At 34.6% G+C, this 14,545-nt stretch overlaps 1 protein-coding gene across 1 annotated transcript in view; it reads right to left on the bottom strand.

Annotated features, from left to right (window-relative positions):
• The window catches only part of LOC136027573 (polycomb group protein Psc-like), a 99,795-nt gene that overhangs the window by 17,211 nt on the left and 68,039 nt on the right, over positions 1-14,545 (bottom strand). Inside the window, exon 7 of the mRNA XM_065704953.1 lies at positions 5,107-5,205. Coding sequence (XP_065561025.1) covers positions 5,107-5,205 — 99 coding nt within the window. The remainder of the gene's footprint in view (positions 1-5,106; positions 5,206-14,545) is intronic.

The raw sequence follows: 14,545 nt of genomic DNA, 5'->3' as shown, positions 1-14,545 counted from the left end.
AGACATCCCCCAAAAAGTCATAGAATATTAATGAAAAGCTCACCATCGTGGGGGATCATTTTACATATAAAGACATAGTTTTTTCATGTTAAAACTGCACTGAACAAAAAGGCTATCTCAATATTTTCATCAGATAACTTTGGGGAAAATGGGCGTGGGAGGGGACCTATTTGCCCTTCAAACTTTTCGGTTACTTGAAAGGACACTAGAACTTTTAATTTCCGTTCGAACGCACTCACTTCCGATCTTCTAGGACCATTATTTTAATACGATCACCCCTGGGAAAAAACAACAACAAATAAATACGTAATTTTTGGGCTAGTAACTTTTGATGGCTACCACTAAACTTCGAACTACAGTTCGTTACCACGAACTGTTTGACAGTAAGAAGCTTTTTTCAAAAGTACTAAAATCTTTAGCGTACTGAGCAAGGTGTTGAGGAGGAACAAACCCTCCCATTTACGTAATAATTTCTGTTCGTTTTATGTTTCAATGCTGTCCCTTAATTTCAGTTGAAAAAAACTCTTCTTTAATTTAATTCCGTATATGAGAGGGATGCCTATCAAATACGTTATAGGCTACGTTTTTTTTAGTATTTTGAAAAAATGTCTTATAAAAAGTGAAACTTAACTGTATAAAGCGAAGTGTCTCCCCTCACATATGGTAGAATTTATTTTCGTTTTAAGTAATGTTCCTCCCTAGTTCTAGTTGATTTTTTTTTTATATTTAATTTCTGATATCTGTCAAATAATGCCGGGAAACCTGCCTCTCTCCTCCGCGGAAAATCCCCGCTCTCCCAACAAAAATCCTCCATAGAAAGTTCCTCCTGAGTAAAATCTCCCTCCCCAACAATAAATCCATCCCTGCTGAAAATTCCACCCAAAAATTTTCTTGCGGACAATTTCGCCTAGAAAATTCTCTTAGGCCTACTTTCATTTGAAAAAAGACTTGTTTTTCATTTAATTCCCAATTTTCTTTCAAATCGTGCCGGAAAAACCCTTCGACAAGAAATTTTCCTGGAAATTCCATACTCCAAATGAAAAGCTTCTATCATGGAAAATTCTTCCATGGAGTATATATCCCGCGGAAAATTCTCCCATGGACAATTTCTCCTGCGGTAAATTTTGCCATGAAGAATTTCTCCCACAGAGAGCTTCCTCACGGAGAATTTTTCACGCTGGAAATCCCTCCCTCCCATGCAGAAATCCCCCAGGCAATTTTAACCTCTCTGAAATTTTCCCTGCCCGGAATATCTCTAAATGTAAAATTGAATCGGCAAAGAGAGAGTAATTTCCCTCCCCCAAAATATCTGTTTACCTAAAAATAACAAATACTGTATACAAACATTAGGCAAAATCCCGTAGACATTCCCCCAGGTACAGCGGAGGGGGGGGGGGTCATGAAAATTTCCCCGGAACATTTCTATACAAATTTCAAATAAGAGTTGTGACAAATTCTCCCACTTTAACTTCTCCCTTGTAAGTCCATCCCCGGAAACTTCCCTGCCCATAGAAAATTCTACCCATGGAAAGTCCCCCCACAGAAAATTCCCCCTCCCTAAAAAATATCTGGTTCCTAACAAATAAAAAACGCTATGCGTAAACAATAGGCAAAATTCATAACTTAAAGCTCTTCCCCCAGATTGTGGGAGGGGGGAGGGGTCATGTCATCTCCAGAGACAAGGCTGTTTCCAGGGTGGGGGAGGGTGAGAATTTGAACCCCCTCAAAAAAAATGTCTGCCCGACTCGTAAAAACGTAACAAAAATGAATATAAACAAGTTATGATGTTTTTTAAGTTTTTCGTACCCCTTCCCCGAAGAAAAATCCTATTGAATCCCTCCCCGAAAAAGAAAACTGGATATGACCCCTTCCAGAGGCAAACTTGTTTGATTTCCCAGCTAAAGTGAACAAAATGGATATCTCAAGATTTTGTTTGGATAACAAATGGGAACAAGGGCGTGGGAGGAGTGTTAGTTGCCCTCCAATATTTTTGGTCACTCTAGTAGGGAATTAGAGCTTTGATAAGATCATTCTGGAAAAAAAAACAACGAATAAACTCACATCCATAATCTTCCTTCTGATAAAAAACATAAAACTCCACATTTTTGCATATGGGAGGTTGAAACCTTTACAGTAGGGTCACATGACATATTGAATCTGACGATGCAATTTTTACTGTGATTCCTTGACTTTTCGAAGTTGTTTCTCCCCTTTCTCGAAAATCAGGCAATTTTTTTTAGGCTCGTAGCTGTTGATGGTACAATAAACTTAATGAAGTATATATATTTGGAACCAGCATAAAAAGCCAATTGTATTATATATATATATATATATATATATATATATATATATATATATATATATATATATATACGTATATATATATATATATATATATATATATATATATATATATATATATATATATATATATATATATATATATATATATATATATATATATTGTTATCAAAATCAGATTTTTATAGTTTTGGTTACTATTGGGCCGAATCGCTCCTTACTTAAAAGTCGTCACCATGAACCGTTTTATCAACTGATCAGCCTTGGAAAACACTCAGAAGAGAGGACACTGGTGGCGGACATGGACATTAAATTCAAAATTACCTAGTATAAATATTTCTGAGACCCATATTACAAGACTTCCACGATTTCGATGGAACAGTTTTTCTTAGGACTTGAGACTCCTTATTGAAAATCTAGAGCCTTTACAGATTCGGCTGATGGCGAAAGATGCATTGCGTTGACTACTGAAACTTTGCTATGTACTGCCAACAAACTAGCTTGATTCTATCGTGGCTGAATCACAGGGACTGTCACGGCACTTGCATCTATTGATACAGATTCAGCAGCCAGAAAGGCCAAAGCCATGTTTCGCTATTTTACTCTCAACTTGGAGAAGATCGCCAGGGGATAATACATGGATCCATATATATATGACAATCGTGACGGGTTTGATCTGATCAAGGCCTGTAAGCCTAAAACGCATTTATAAAGCCATTTGGAGGTCCTCACCAACATTGGGAAGTCCACCCTCGCTAAACGTATTTTGAGATTGAGAAGAGGCTATGCCAGCTTATGGATGCAGGTATGTATTCTCTGCATCAGCATGTATGAGTCAATGAATTAAATACATCACTGTTTTTCTTTTCGGCCAAATCCGGAGCAATTTTCTATTTTAGATCTTTTCTGCAAGACATTCACTGGTAAATAGCAAAAAAATAATAGTCAAAAATTTCAAATATCGTTTTCAATATCGATATTTACGTTTCGATAATCGATATCGATATTTTAGCCACTATATCAATATTTCAAAATCGATATTAAATACTGCCCAACACTAGGAAGGACGTACAGGCATTTCGCATTTCGCTATAAGAGTGTTCCACTATGCATGCATGCCTGGAATGCTCGTGGGCCCAGTTTTCACTCACTATGTTATGATTTTAACGTTCGTGTACTTTTTAAGACGTTTCGACTGCATCTCCCTTATAATTTTCAAGATACCTTGCAAGTCTACAGTCAATGATCACGTCTTTTACCCCGTTACAATGCTTCATTAGAAACCTTTGTTTTCTTTTTATCTCTTTCACTATTTATGCTCTTCTTGTATGTCTGTTTATTGATTATATTTACGGATTCTTGAAGATAACTCCCTCCTCTTAAAATTGTTGACTATTTCCGATAATTTTCTTATTTATGGAATGTTTTATTTGTACGTCTTTGTTAATGTTACGCCACTTTAGAGCTCCGGATTCATTTTATGTTTTTGGCATGCATATTCTTTCGCTCTTTCGCCAACACCTGTAAGAAGCCTGACTATATTTGTTCTGCACGAATCTCGGGTTTTTATCTCCGACACAAAACGAGAGCAGCAAAATGATTTTACTCAGAATTCTGGGAAAGTAGGTGGCAGCTTTTAGTTTTCTGTCGTTTATTCAGATCTTCATCCAGGCTGTACAAGTAATGGGAAGATTGTCCAATGAATTACAGATAGTTTGGCCAAATAAACTAAAAACATTTATAATGAATAAAATAAAAGTTTATAAGGTACATCGCTGTAATTCCATAACGCTAATAAAGGTTTTTAAACAAGGTCAATTAAGTCTGAAAATCTGATCATTAAATACGAATAGCTCTATCTCCAGTACAAAATGGGGAAGTTCAATGGTTTTTCTAAGATTCCTGGAAAGTAGGTACCGGCTTTTAGTTTTCTGTCGTTTATTCGGATCTTTTATTCAAGTCCTGCAAGTTATATCAAAATTGCCAAATCAAATTTAAATAGTTTAGCCACGCAAATTAAATTACAAGGATGACATAGAGCGACCGTCTAAGGCATTGAGTCCCCTTAAGACAAGACCATATCCAAGAAAGGGAGGAAAGTTAGGGGGTTTGAACTCCCCTATCCCCCCAAATGTAAAAAAAAAAACGTGTAAAAACGTAACAAATGAATTTAAATAAATTTTTGATGAGTTTTTAAAGTGTTTTACTTGTAGCCCCCCCCCAAAAAAAAAATTTCTACCCTATAGATGACTTTCAATTTAGCCTTAGCCAGAGTAAAGAGGGGGTCATATACAGTCATAGTCAACTTCTTTTATGTGTTTAAGACGCTCAAGTCAACTTTTCTGAGAGAATAGTGTTCATTAAACACATAATTATAATGATAGTTTGGACGCACTTAAAGAGATTGAAAAAAACAAAAACAAAACAAAAACAGCGGAAACAGCTTGATCGTATTTCAGATGTGAAGTAACCAAAGTTAGAGCAGATTTGCGGTTCAAAAATTTGTTATCTCTGTTTGAAATTGGCAAGTACGACAGAAAATACAATTGTCTCAAAGTAAAATTCATTAAGATCAATTTGTATAGACGCCCATCAAGTACCATAAAAGGAATCCACGGAATTCTGTCAGGTGTACCCAAATTAAGCATCAATGATGTTTACAACCCGGGTATGACTGAGAACTGGTTTAATGCAATAGATGCTACACAGGACCAACGGTACACGTATGGCTAGTCTACACTAGATTTGTAAGGCTGCTAAAATGATTAGCCAATGAAAATAGACATAATAAGGGGTTTCACTAACCTTGTAGCGATGTCCTAGACCGTATTTGAGACGAATGAACTTTTGCAAATGGCCGATCGTCACGGCTGCTGGACAATAGAGATATCTCTTCCCAAGAACCTAGAATGTACAGTTTGAAGCATGGATTCAGTTGTTCATTTAAGTAAATTGAGTTGATTACTTACCATATTGATTAAATCTGTAAAAACAGGCATAGAAAACACACAGTGTATTTTCATTATTTAACCAGTCATTTGATCTTGTCAATAATTATTTTATAACAAGAATAGTAGGGTCATTAAATATTAAAATTTTTTCGATACTAATTTGAATAAATTCAAAATAGAATGTACTTGCTCAAAAACACAGCATCCTTGCACAACACGAGCAAAACACACAAAAATATGTAGGCTATCGCAAAAATAAAACACTGGATTTTCTCAACAGATGGTCTATGTGCGGAAATTTAAACAAGCAATATCTCTTGTTCTTACACTTAAGTGAGCGTTTCATACGACTCAAAGCACGATATGAGTGTTGTGCTTTTGACATGACTGTTTGTTAGTATTCCTCTCTCTACTCTACTTGTTTTCTAGCTTAGAAAACAAAAGAAAAAGTAGGCGAGCGAGACCGTACCTAGGATTTTTTTCCAGAGGGGGTTTTAAAAAAAGATTTTTTGGTGGGGGGAGGGACGAAAAAATATATTAGAAAGCATAAAGACTTTGCCAGTGTTCATTTTTGTTACGTTTTTACGAGACAGAAAAAAATTTGTGGGGGGAGGGTCAAACCACATAATTCCCCCTGGATACGGCATTGTTATCGAGTTCTATAAATAATATAATACCCGTTAAATCCTGGAATTTTAAGAGGTACGGCAGCAGATCTCAGAGATTCTCCTGCACAGTGACGGATCCAAGGGAGGGACACCCCCCTCCAAGATTTTTCTGGCATCCTCAATCCATGTTTTTTTCTTTTTTCACTTCTGGTTCGCTGTTTTAAATAAACATGTCAGTTTGAGCAATTATTGGCACCCTAGTCACCTTGCCCCCCCCCAAAGATTTCAATCTAGATCCGCCCTTACTCCTGCACAGTTGCATGGATGGGGTTTCAAAACTTTCCCCACTCCCTTTGCGTACGATTCTGTCAAGAAATTAGTCAACATTCTTAAAAGCATGTTACATAAATTTCACTAATAAAACTGGGTTGCCTGGGAAACACTAGGAAATTTTATGACAATAATAAACAGTTTTGAGGTAAATTCACGTGCGCCAGGACGAGGAGAAATTTCGGATCCTATCCACTTATCAGAGATCAGATAATACTGGACGTAATTGCCGTAATACTGGACGTAAAATCCCTCTACGTAATTGCCAGTAATTCAACCATTTTTTATTCTTCGTTTATTTACTTTTTATTCTTTGTTTATTTATTTTTTGCATTCATTATTCGGTTGTAAAATAGTAGAGTGTCATTACGTAAAGAAGCTCATGTTATCAGTGGCAGAACCAGGGGGGCAACCCCTGACGTGGTGGTGAATTTGTGGTTGGGATCGCTTTCTCTGGTTTGGGTTGGGACGAAAGTTATTGTTATTGAAAGTTATTGAAAAGTAATTGGTTTTTAATAGTTGAGTTTTTAATAAGTTTGTAATTATTAAGACTGTTTCTTTTTTCAAACAAGTTTGAAACAAGGTTTTAGCTACTCTGAGTGGTCTCTGCTAAATTTCACTAATGTCGCATACCGCCAAAAAAAATCTCTGCACTATATGACATATCTCCTCCCCTGTTCATCCTAAAACATTAAAATAAAGGCCAAACTCTTAAGAACTTTAATAAAAGTTCGTATAAGTATATGCTTAAAACTAAGTTTTTGAGTCAAAATACTCCTTCAAAGGTCGGAATAATCATTTAAGAAAAATAAATTTTAGAAAATTCGCTTATAAAAGAAGGCAAATGTTTTTTTTTTTTTTTTTTTTTTTTTTTTTTTTTTTTTTTTTTTTTTTTTTTTTTTTTTTTTTTTTTTATCTAGCTGACAAAGATGGGTCTCTGAATTCTCAGTTTGAATCGGTGGAATGGCATCGATTTCTTTTTTCAAACATTTACTAATAAAATGTTAAAAAAAAGTGGAAATTCACACAACTTGAGTTAACCACGGAAACGGAATGTAACTACAATATTACTTCAAAATTCCTCACCTCCTCAATACCAACCAGTCACAAAATATAGTTATGTTTTTGTATAGGGGTTGCATATATTTGTCCATAAAATTGTCTAAACTGCTGTATATACAACCGAGGATTTTTATACTTATTTTGATACATGTCATCCAATCATATTTCCACGATTAGCTGTTTATAAATCAAAATTTTTACAGGACAATTCTCTTACTTAATGCTAAATCTGAGTCGAATTTCAAATTTCTATTTTCGTGCTCAACAGACGTATCCAGATTTAAACGTATGAATTGAATATCTGAAAATCTCAAGATTAAAAAATAATTAATTAGAGATCTACCCCAGCTTGAAACTCTGAGAATTTAAATCACTAATCTATACCTATCAAATACAAAAATAACAAAAGCATAATTATTTGTTTTTTAAGGAGTATTTTGACTCATAAACTCAACTTGAAGCAAATACCTACATGCATCTTTATTAGAGTTCAAATTTTTCTGACGATTTTGGTCTCTATTCGAATATTTTAGGAAGAATAGAAGAGGAAATACTAACGAAGAGCTCTAAACTGATAGGACTCTAGACTGACAAGACTAGCCATTATAAACATTCACCGAAATATTGCGGTAGATATCGACCGTGTAATAAATAGATATGGCGGGAGTGGGAAAAGAAAAATAGATTTTTCTCAAAAATTGTGAATCCTCTATTTTAACGAACGGAAAGATTCCGTTCGATAAAATTTATCGAACGGAAAGATCCGTTACGTTGTTATGAAAAGTAAAATTTGGATAAGTAGATTTTGAGATTTTGTCAAAGTTGACACTGTTTATTAGAACACTATTTAAAAAAAAAAAACAGTCATTAGTTAATGCTTTATTGCCAATACTTAAAACCCTCGTTTTAAATATCTTCTCTGTATTTCTATCTCTTTCTTCTGTTTTTCTTCTTACATTCCTAAAAGAACTAGTATTTAATGTTTTATATATCTCTTTCGAATATACAAGATATATCTTTATCCTCATTTCCTACTCTTCATTACTATCATTGTTACCAAAAAAAATGCCACAAAGTTAGGCGACATGCTAAATGGTTTGACCTATACAAATTGACCCCAAAAGATGATTCAACACCGATTTGTTTTTGACAAAAAGAAGCTTAACTCACTTAACTCAGAAGTACAAAGGCAAAAATTATGCAGAAAATATTAAATATAGTTTCTTTATAGATGGTGAACAGCTTCTTTTTTTATGGCGGGATGGTTTTTATAACGTACTATGAATCAATACTTTTATACCATTTTAATTTCAGCACATTTATTAGAACTTCAACCCTCACCAGATTTTAGATGAAATTAACGACCATTTCCACTAGCTACCTACGACGCATAATTGTCGAGGTTCCCTTTAAGTTGCGGATATTTCTTTGTTCGCAAGTTAATCCAAGCAACCTATTATGCACCCCCTCCCCCTAAAGAAAATCCTGGATCCGCCCCTGCACGTCATAAACTTTAAACTGAGGATTTTGAATCTCTAATCAACATACTCTAATCTGATGCAATAGGTTAGACCCTAGTTTTGTTTATTTGTTTTAAATTACATTACAAAGAAACATTTATTGTATCTTGCGAGCATCATTAACGTATCATCTTATTTAGACTACTAGTTCAAATATTCATAACTTTTCTTTAAACATGTTTATCATTCTACAGGACAAGTGCAAATCAAGGATTAGAAATCCTGTTTTAGTAATTTAAGAATTACGAAGTCATATTCACATAAATATTTTTTGCTTTGTTCTTATTTTGTTAAAGATTTATTTATAAAAAGTTTTCACACAAAAGAAGTTTGTCAAAGAAAAGTAAAGAGCTACAGAAAGCCAAAGATAAGCAGAAATAAACTACAATAATTTTCAAGTGTAAAACAGTCATAAATTGTCATCAAGAGATAAATGAAACCAAAAACCAACAGATATTAAAATAAATAACTGAGTCAAACACATAACTAGCAGGAACTACAAGGAGTAGGGGCTGACGCTCCATGTGTCTTCTAAAGACCAGGACATAATTGGCACTATACGAACAAATAAACGTTCCAATGGGGGGATAAATCCATTTAGTTAGACAATGAGAGCAGGTACAATATTGTAGATATTTCGATCACATATACAACGATCGTCATCAGTAAAAGTACTAAAGTATTAATTGAAACTAGCATATTTATACAAAACAAAATAATTAACTTACGTGTCGTTCACAAAATAATGAACTTCCAGGTTATTCACTACATTTTTTTCGGAGAGAGTTCAGTAACAAAATTCATTCAAAGTTTCGATGTAAATTTTCTTCTTTAATCTTGCGTAAATATAAAATAAATTTCCAATGAAGGTGGCAAAGTCTTCTGTGTCTTCTAATTGCAAACAGAATGTTGAGTTATATTTGTATACTTGGTTGGTCTCATTTCCCCGTATATACGACGTATTTTCGACGTAACAAGTTAAATTAGGTTAGATCAAAAATACGTCATATTTTACGTAGCTTACGTAGAAAATAAATGGATTTATCCCTATTAGAACGTTTATTTGTTCGTCACAGAAAGGCAATAAGGTCTGAGAAAAGAATACCTAATTTAAGGTGCTATGTCGAAAATATGACACTTTACTCAAAACAATCCTTATTTCTAGCTGTGTGTTTTTATTTCTCATCATATAAAAAAAGAAAAAAAAAAACACCATCATAGCCAAGATACGGAAAAAAAGACAGTTTAATATATATGCTGATTTTCCTTTCTAAAAGTCTGAACAGTGTTGGATTTATTAAAGTTAAAAAGAAGAAAAATTAAAATGTAGTTTGTTTTCAGGTTTTCAGTGAAGTACAAATTATGGTCTGGTTTCTAGAAGGCCGGGAGGCGTCAGTCATAATCCTCTTAGTTTCTGACCATTCTGCAAGCAAATGCAGATTTGTCCCCAGCAAAAACTCTATTTTAGTAATTTAAGAATTAGCAGTCATATTTAATTTTTTTAACTTTCTTCTTATTTTATCAAATAGTTTGTGGTAACGAAAAGTTTTTTCGACTGAACGAAGAAGCAACATTAAAACTTAAAATGGACAGAGATTTGTACGTATTTGAGGGGTTACACTCCCCTCAATACATCACTCATTACGCCAAATTTTGAATTTTGTCCCAATTCTCTAAGAACGACTCTTGAGACACAAGGGTCGTTTAGTTAGAACAATACGAAGCTTTCAGTAAAACTACTTAAAAACTTAAGCGTGAATGGGATCCACCTTATATGTGTATTAATTTGTGTTCTTTTTGAGTTTTAATATTTGTCCTTACTTTTAGTTGAAAAACTTTTTTTTTCTACTTAAGTGAAAATGAAAGCCACATCAATAACTTTATTATATTTATATTTTTGGTATTTAAATAATTACCAGCTGTGAACATATGTTTAGTTGATATAAAAGATCAGGTCTCTCAAAAGACATTGAAGCACAAGGGTCGATTAATTAGAAAATAATAAGTTCTTTTTTAACTACTAAAAAACTTTAGAGTGAGGAGCGAGGTATTGAGGAGGTGACAATCCCAATATAATATAATTTGTGTTCGTTTTTAATTTTAATGTTGCTCCTTACTTTCAGTTGATAAAAGTTGCTCTTCTATATAATTTAAGATTAAAGCAACACCAGCAACTTGATTATATTCATAATATTGGTAACTAAATAATTACCAGCTATGAACAGATATTTAATTGAGATAAAACACCAGGTCTCTTCAAAGACAACACTGTTTCAAACAGTTCGTGGTAACGAACTGTAGTAAGGAGCGATCCGGCTCAATAGTAATCAAAATTCTAAAAAATTGAATTTTGATATCAATAGCTACATCAAAAGAATTGCATTTTAATGCTGATTTTAAATATATAAGTTTCATCAAGTTTAGTCTTACCCATCAAAAGTTACGAGTCGAGAAAATTTGCCTTATTTAGGAAAATAGGGGGAAACACCCCCTAAAAGTCGCAGGATCTTAACGAAAATGACACCATCAGATTCAGCGTATCAGAGAACCCTACTGTAGAAGTTTCAAGCTCCTATCTACAAAAATGTGGAATTTTGTATTTTTTGCCAGAAGACAAATCACGGGCGCGTGTTTATTTGTTTGTTTGTTTTTGTTTTGTTTTTTTTCTTTTCCCATGGGGTCATCGTATCGACCAAGTGGTCCTAGAATTTTGCAAGAGGGCTCATTCTAACGGAAATGAAAAGTTCTAGTGCCCTTTTTAAGTGACTAAAAAAATTGGAGGGCATCTAGGCCCCCTCCCACGCTCATTTTTTCCCAAAGTCAACTGATCGAAATTTTGAGATAGCCATTTTGTTCAACATAGTCGAAAACCATAATAACTATGTCTTTGGGGATGACTTACTCCCCCACAGTCCCTGGGGGAGGGGCTGCAAGTTACAAACTTCGACCAGTGTTTCAAACAGTTCGTGGTAACGAACTGTAGTAAGGAGCGACCCGGCTCAATAGAAACCAAAACTCTAAAAAATGGAATTTTGATACCAATAGCTACATCAAAAGAATTTAATGCTGATTTTAAATATATTAAATAAAAAAAAAACTAATTTTTTAGCTGAAAGTAAGGAGCGACATTAAAACTTAAAACGAACAGAAATTACTCCGTATATGAAATGAGTTGTCCCCTCCGCAATCCCTCGCTCTTTACGCTAAAGCTTTTAATTGTTTTAAAAAGTAGAATTGTGGCAAAGAGTCAAACTTTAGCGTAAAGAGCGAGGGATTGCGGAGGGGACAACTCATTTCATATACGGAGTAATTTCTGTGTATCTGATTCAGTGTATTAGATCAGTGTATCTGATTCAGTGTATCAGAGAACCCTACTGTACAAGTTCCAAGCTCCTATCTAGAAAAATGTGGAATTTTGTATTTTTTGCCAGAAGACAAATCAAGGATGCGTGTTTTGTTTGTTTTTTTTTCTTTTCTTTTTCCCAGAGGTGATTTTATCGACCCAGTGGTCCTAAAACTTTGCGAGAGGGCTCGTTCGAACTAAAATAAAAAGTTCTAATGTCCTTTTTAAGTGACCAAAAAAAATTGAAGGGCCCCTAGGCCCCCTCCCACGCTCATTTTTTCCCAAAGTTGTCGGATCAAAATTCTGAGACAGCCATTTTATTCAGCATTCGAAAAACCTTATAACTATGTCTTTGGGGACGACTTAATCCCCCACAGTCCCCGTGGGAGAGGCTGCAAATTACAAAGTTTGCATATAATAATGGTTATTGGGAAGTGTACAGACGTTTCCAGGGGGATTTTTTGGTATGGAGGAGGGTTTGAGAAGAGGGGATTACGTGGGGGAAACTTTCCATGGAAGAATTTGACACGGGGGAAGAAAATTTCCATGCAGGGGGCGCAGCATTTTCTAGCATTATTAAAAAAAAACAATGAAAAAATAAATATGAAAAAGTTTTTTCAACTGAAAATAAGGAGTAGCGTTAAAACTTAAAATAAACAGAAAATTTTACGTTTGTAATTATGCTGTTAAATGAAATAATGGGCAGTTGTGCAGAATCATGTGGCCTGGATAAAAAATTAAAAAAGAATGAGCGATATTTTGATTTGGATTGCAAGTTAATGAAAGAAGAAGTAAAATATTTATTACATCGTTTGAATGAATTTGATAGCGCGGAAGATCAAAGTCTGAGATCGGCTAAATATAAAGATAAAAGAAGAGAATATAAAAGTTTAATAAAAAGAAAAAAAACGTACGAGAATAAGAAGAAACTGGACATTGCTGATGATTTTAGAAATAAAGATTTTAAAATGTTTTGGAACTATCTAAAGAATGATAGTGGAAAGGGAAATGTTAATACCCAGTTTGTTCCGGAAGCTAATTCTTGGCCTGATTACCTAAATAATTTGGAAGGTGATTGTGTAGATCTTCAGGAGGTAGCGCATACCCCAGAGATGGTTATTTATCCTATGAGGGAACATGATTATGATTTAGTGGGTGATGTTAATGGCAAAGAGATTAAGTCGATATTTAAGAATTTAGAAGGTGGTACTGCTACGGGTGCTGATGGTATACCAATATTGTTATTTCAGAATTTTCTTTCCATTTTGATGCCGATAATTGTTCTTCTTTGTAATAAGGTGTTAACGTCAGGGCAATGGCCAAGCGCTTGGACGACATCATTGTTTAATACCACTTTTTAAGAGAGGAAACCCGAAGGCTCATGAAAATTATCGTTTAATAGCGCTTGCCCCTGCTTTAAGTAAGGTTTTGGAGAAAATGTTAGATACCAGGCTTTCCAATTGGTTAAATAAAAATAATTTAATACACGATGAATAAGGGGGTTTCAGGACAGGGTATGGGACGACAGATAGTGTGTTTATTTTAAAGGCATTAATAGATAAATATGGAAAGGGTAAAACTTGTCTATATGTGGGATTTCTGGATCTCCATAAGGCTTTTGATAGTGTCGACAGAGAGTTATTGAATGATGCCATGCTAAATATTGGCCTTAACCATCAAACAGTTCGTGGTAACGAACTGTAGTAAGGAGCGACCCGGCTCAATAGTAAACGAAACTCTAAAAAACGGAATTTTGATGCTAAAAGATACATCAAAAGAATCGAATTTTCATGCTGATTCTAGATATATAAGTTTCATCAAATTTAATCTTTGTCATCAAAAGTTACGAGCCTGAAAAAATTTGCCTAAAAATTTGCCTTATTTACCATCGTGTTCAACGTATAAGAGAACCCTATAGCAAAAATTTCAAGCTCCTATCTACAAAAATGTGGAATTTCGTATTTTTTGCCAGAAGACAGATGACGGGTGCGTGTTTATTTTTATTTTTTATTTTTTCCAGGGGTCATCGGATCGATCAAGTGGTCCTAGAATCTCGCAAGAGGGCTCATTCTAACGGAAATGAAAAGTTCTAGTGCCCTTTTTAAGTGACCAAAAAATTGGAGGGCACCTAGGCCCCCTCCCACGCTCATTTTTCCCCAAAGTCAACGGATCCAAATTTTGAGATAGCCATTTTGTTCCGCATAGTCGAAAACCATATTAACTATGTCTTTGGAATGACTCACTCCCCCACAGTCCCTGGGGGAGGGGCTGCAAGTTACAAACTTTGTCCAGTGTTTACATACAGTAATAGTTATTGGGAAGTGTACAGACGTTTTCAGGGGGATTTCTTTGGTTTGGGGTGGGGTTGAGGAGAGGAGGCTATGTGGGAGGATCTTCTCTTGGAGGAACATGTCATGGGGGAAGAGAAAT

Source organism: Artemia franciscana, chromosome 5, assembly GCF_032884065.1.
Source record: "Artemia franciscana chromosome 5, ASM3288406v1, whole genome shotgun sequence".
NCBI classification, from domain to species: Eukaryota; Metazoa; Arthropoda; class Branchiopoda; order Anostraca; family Artemiidae; genus Artemia; species Artemia franciscana.
Note: the sequence above shows the minus strand (reverse complement) of the source record. Positions and strands in the feature narration are given on the sequence as shown.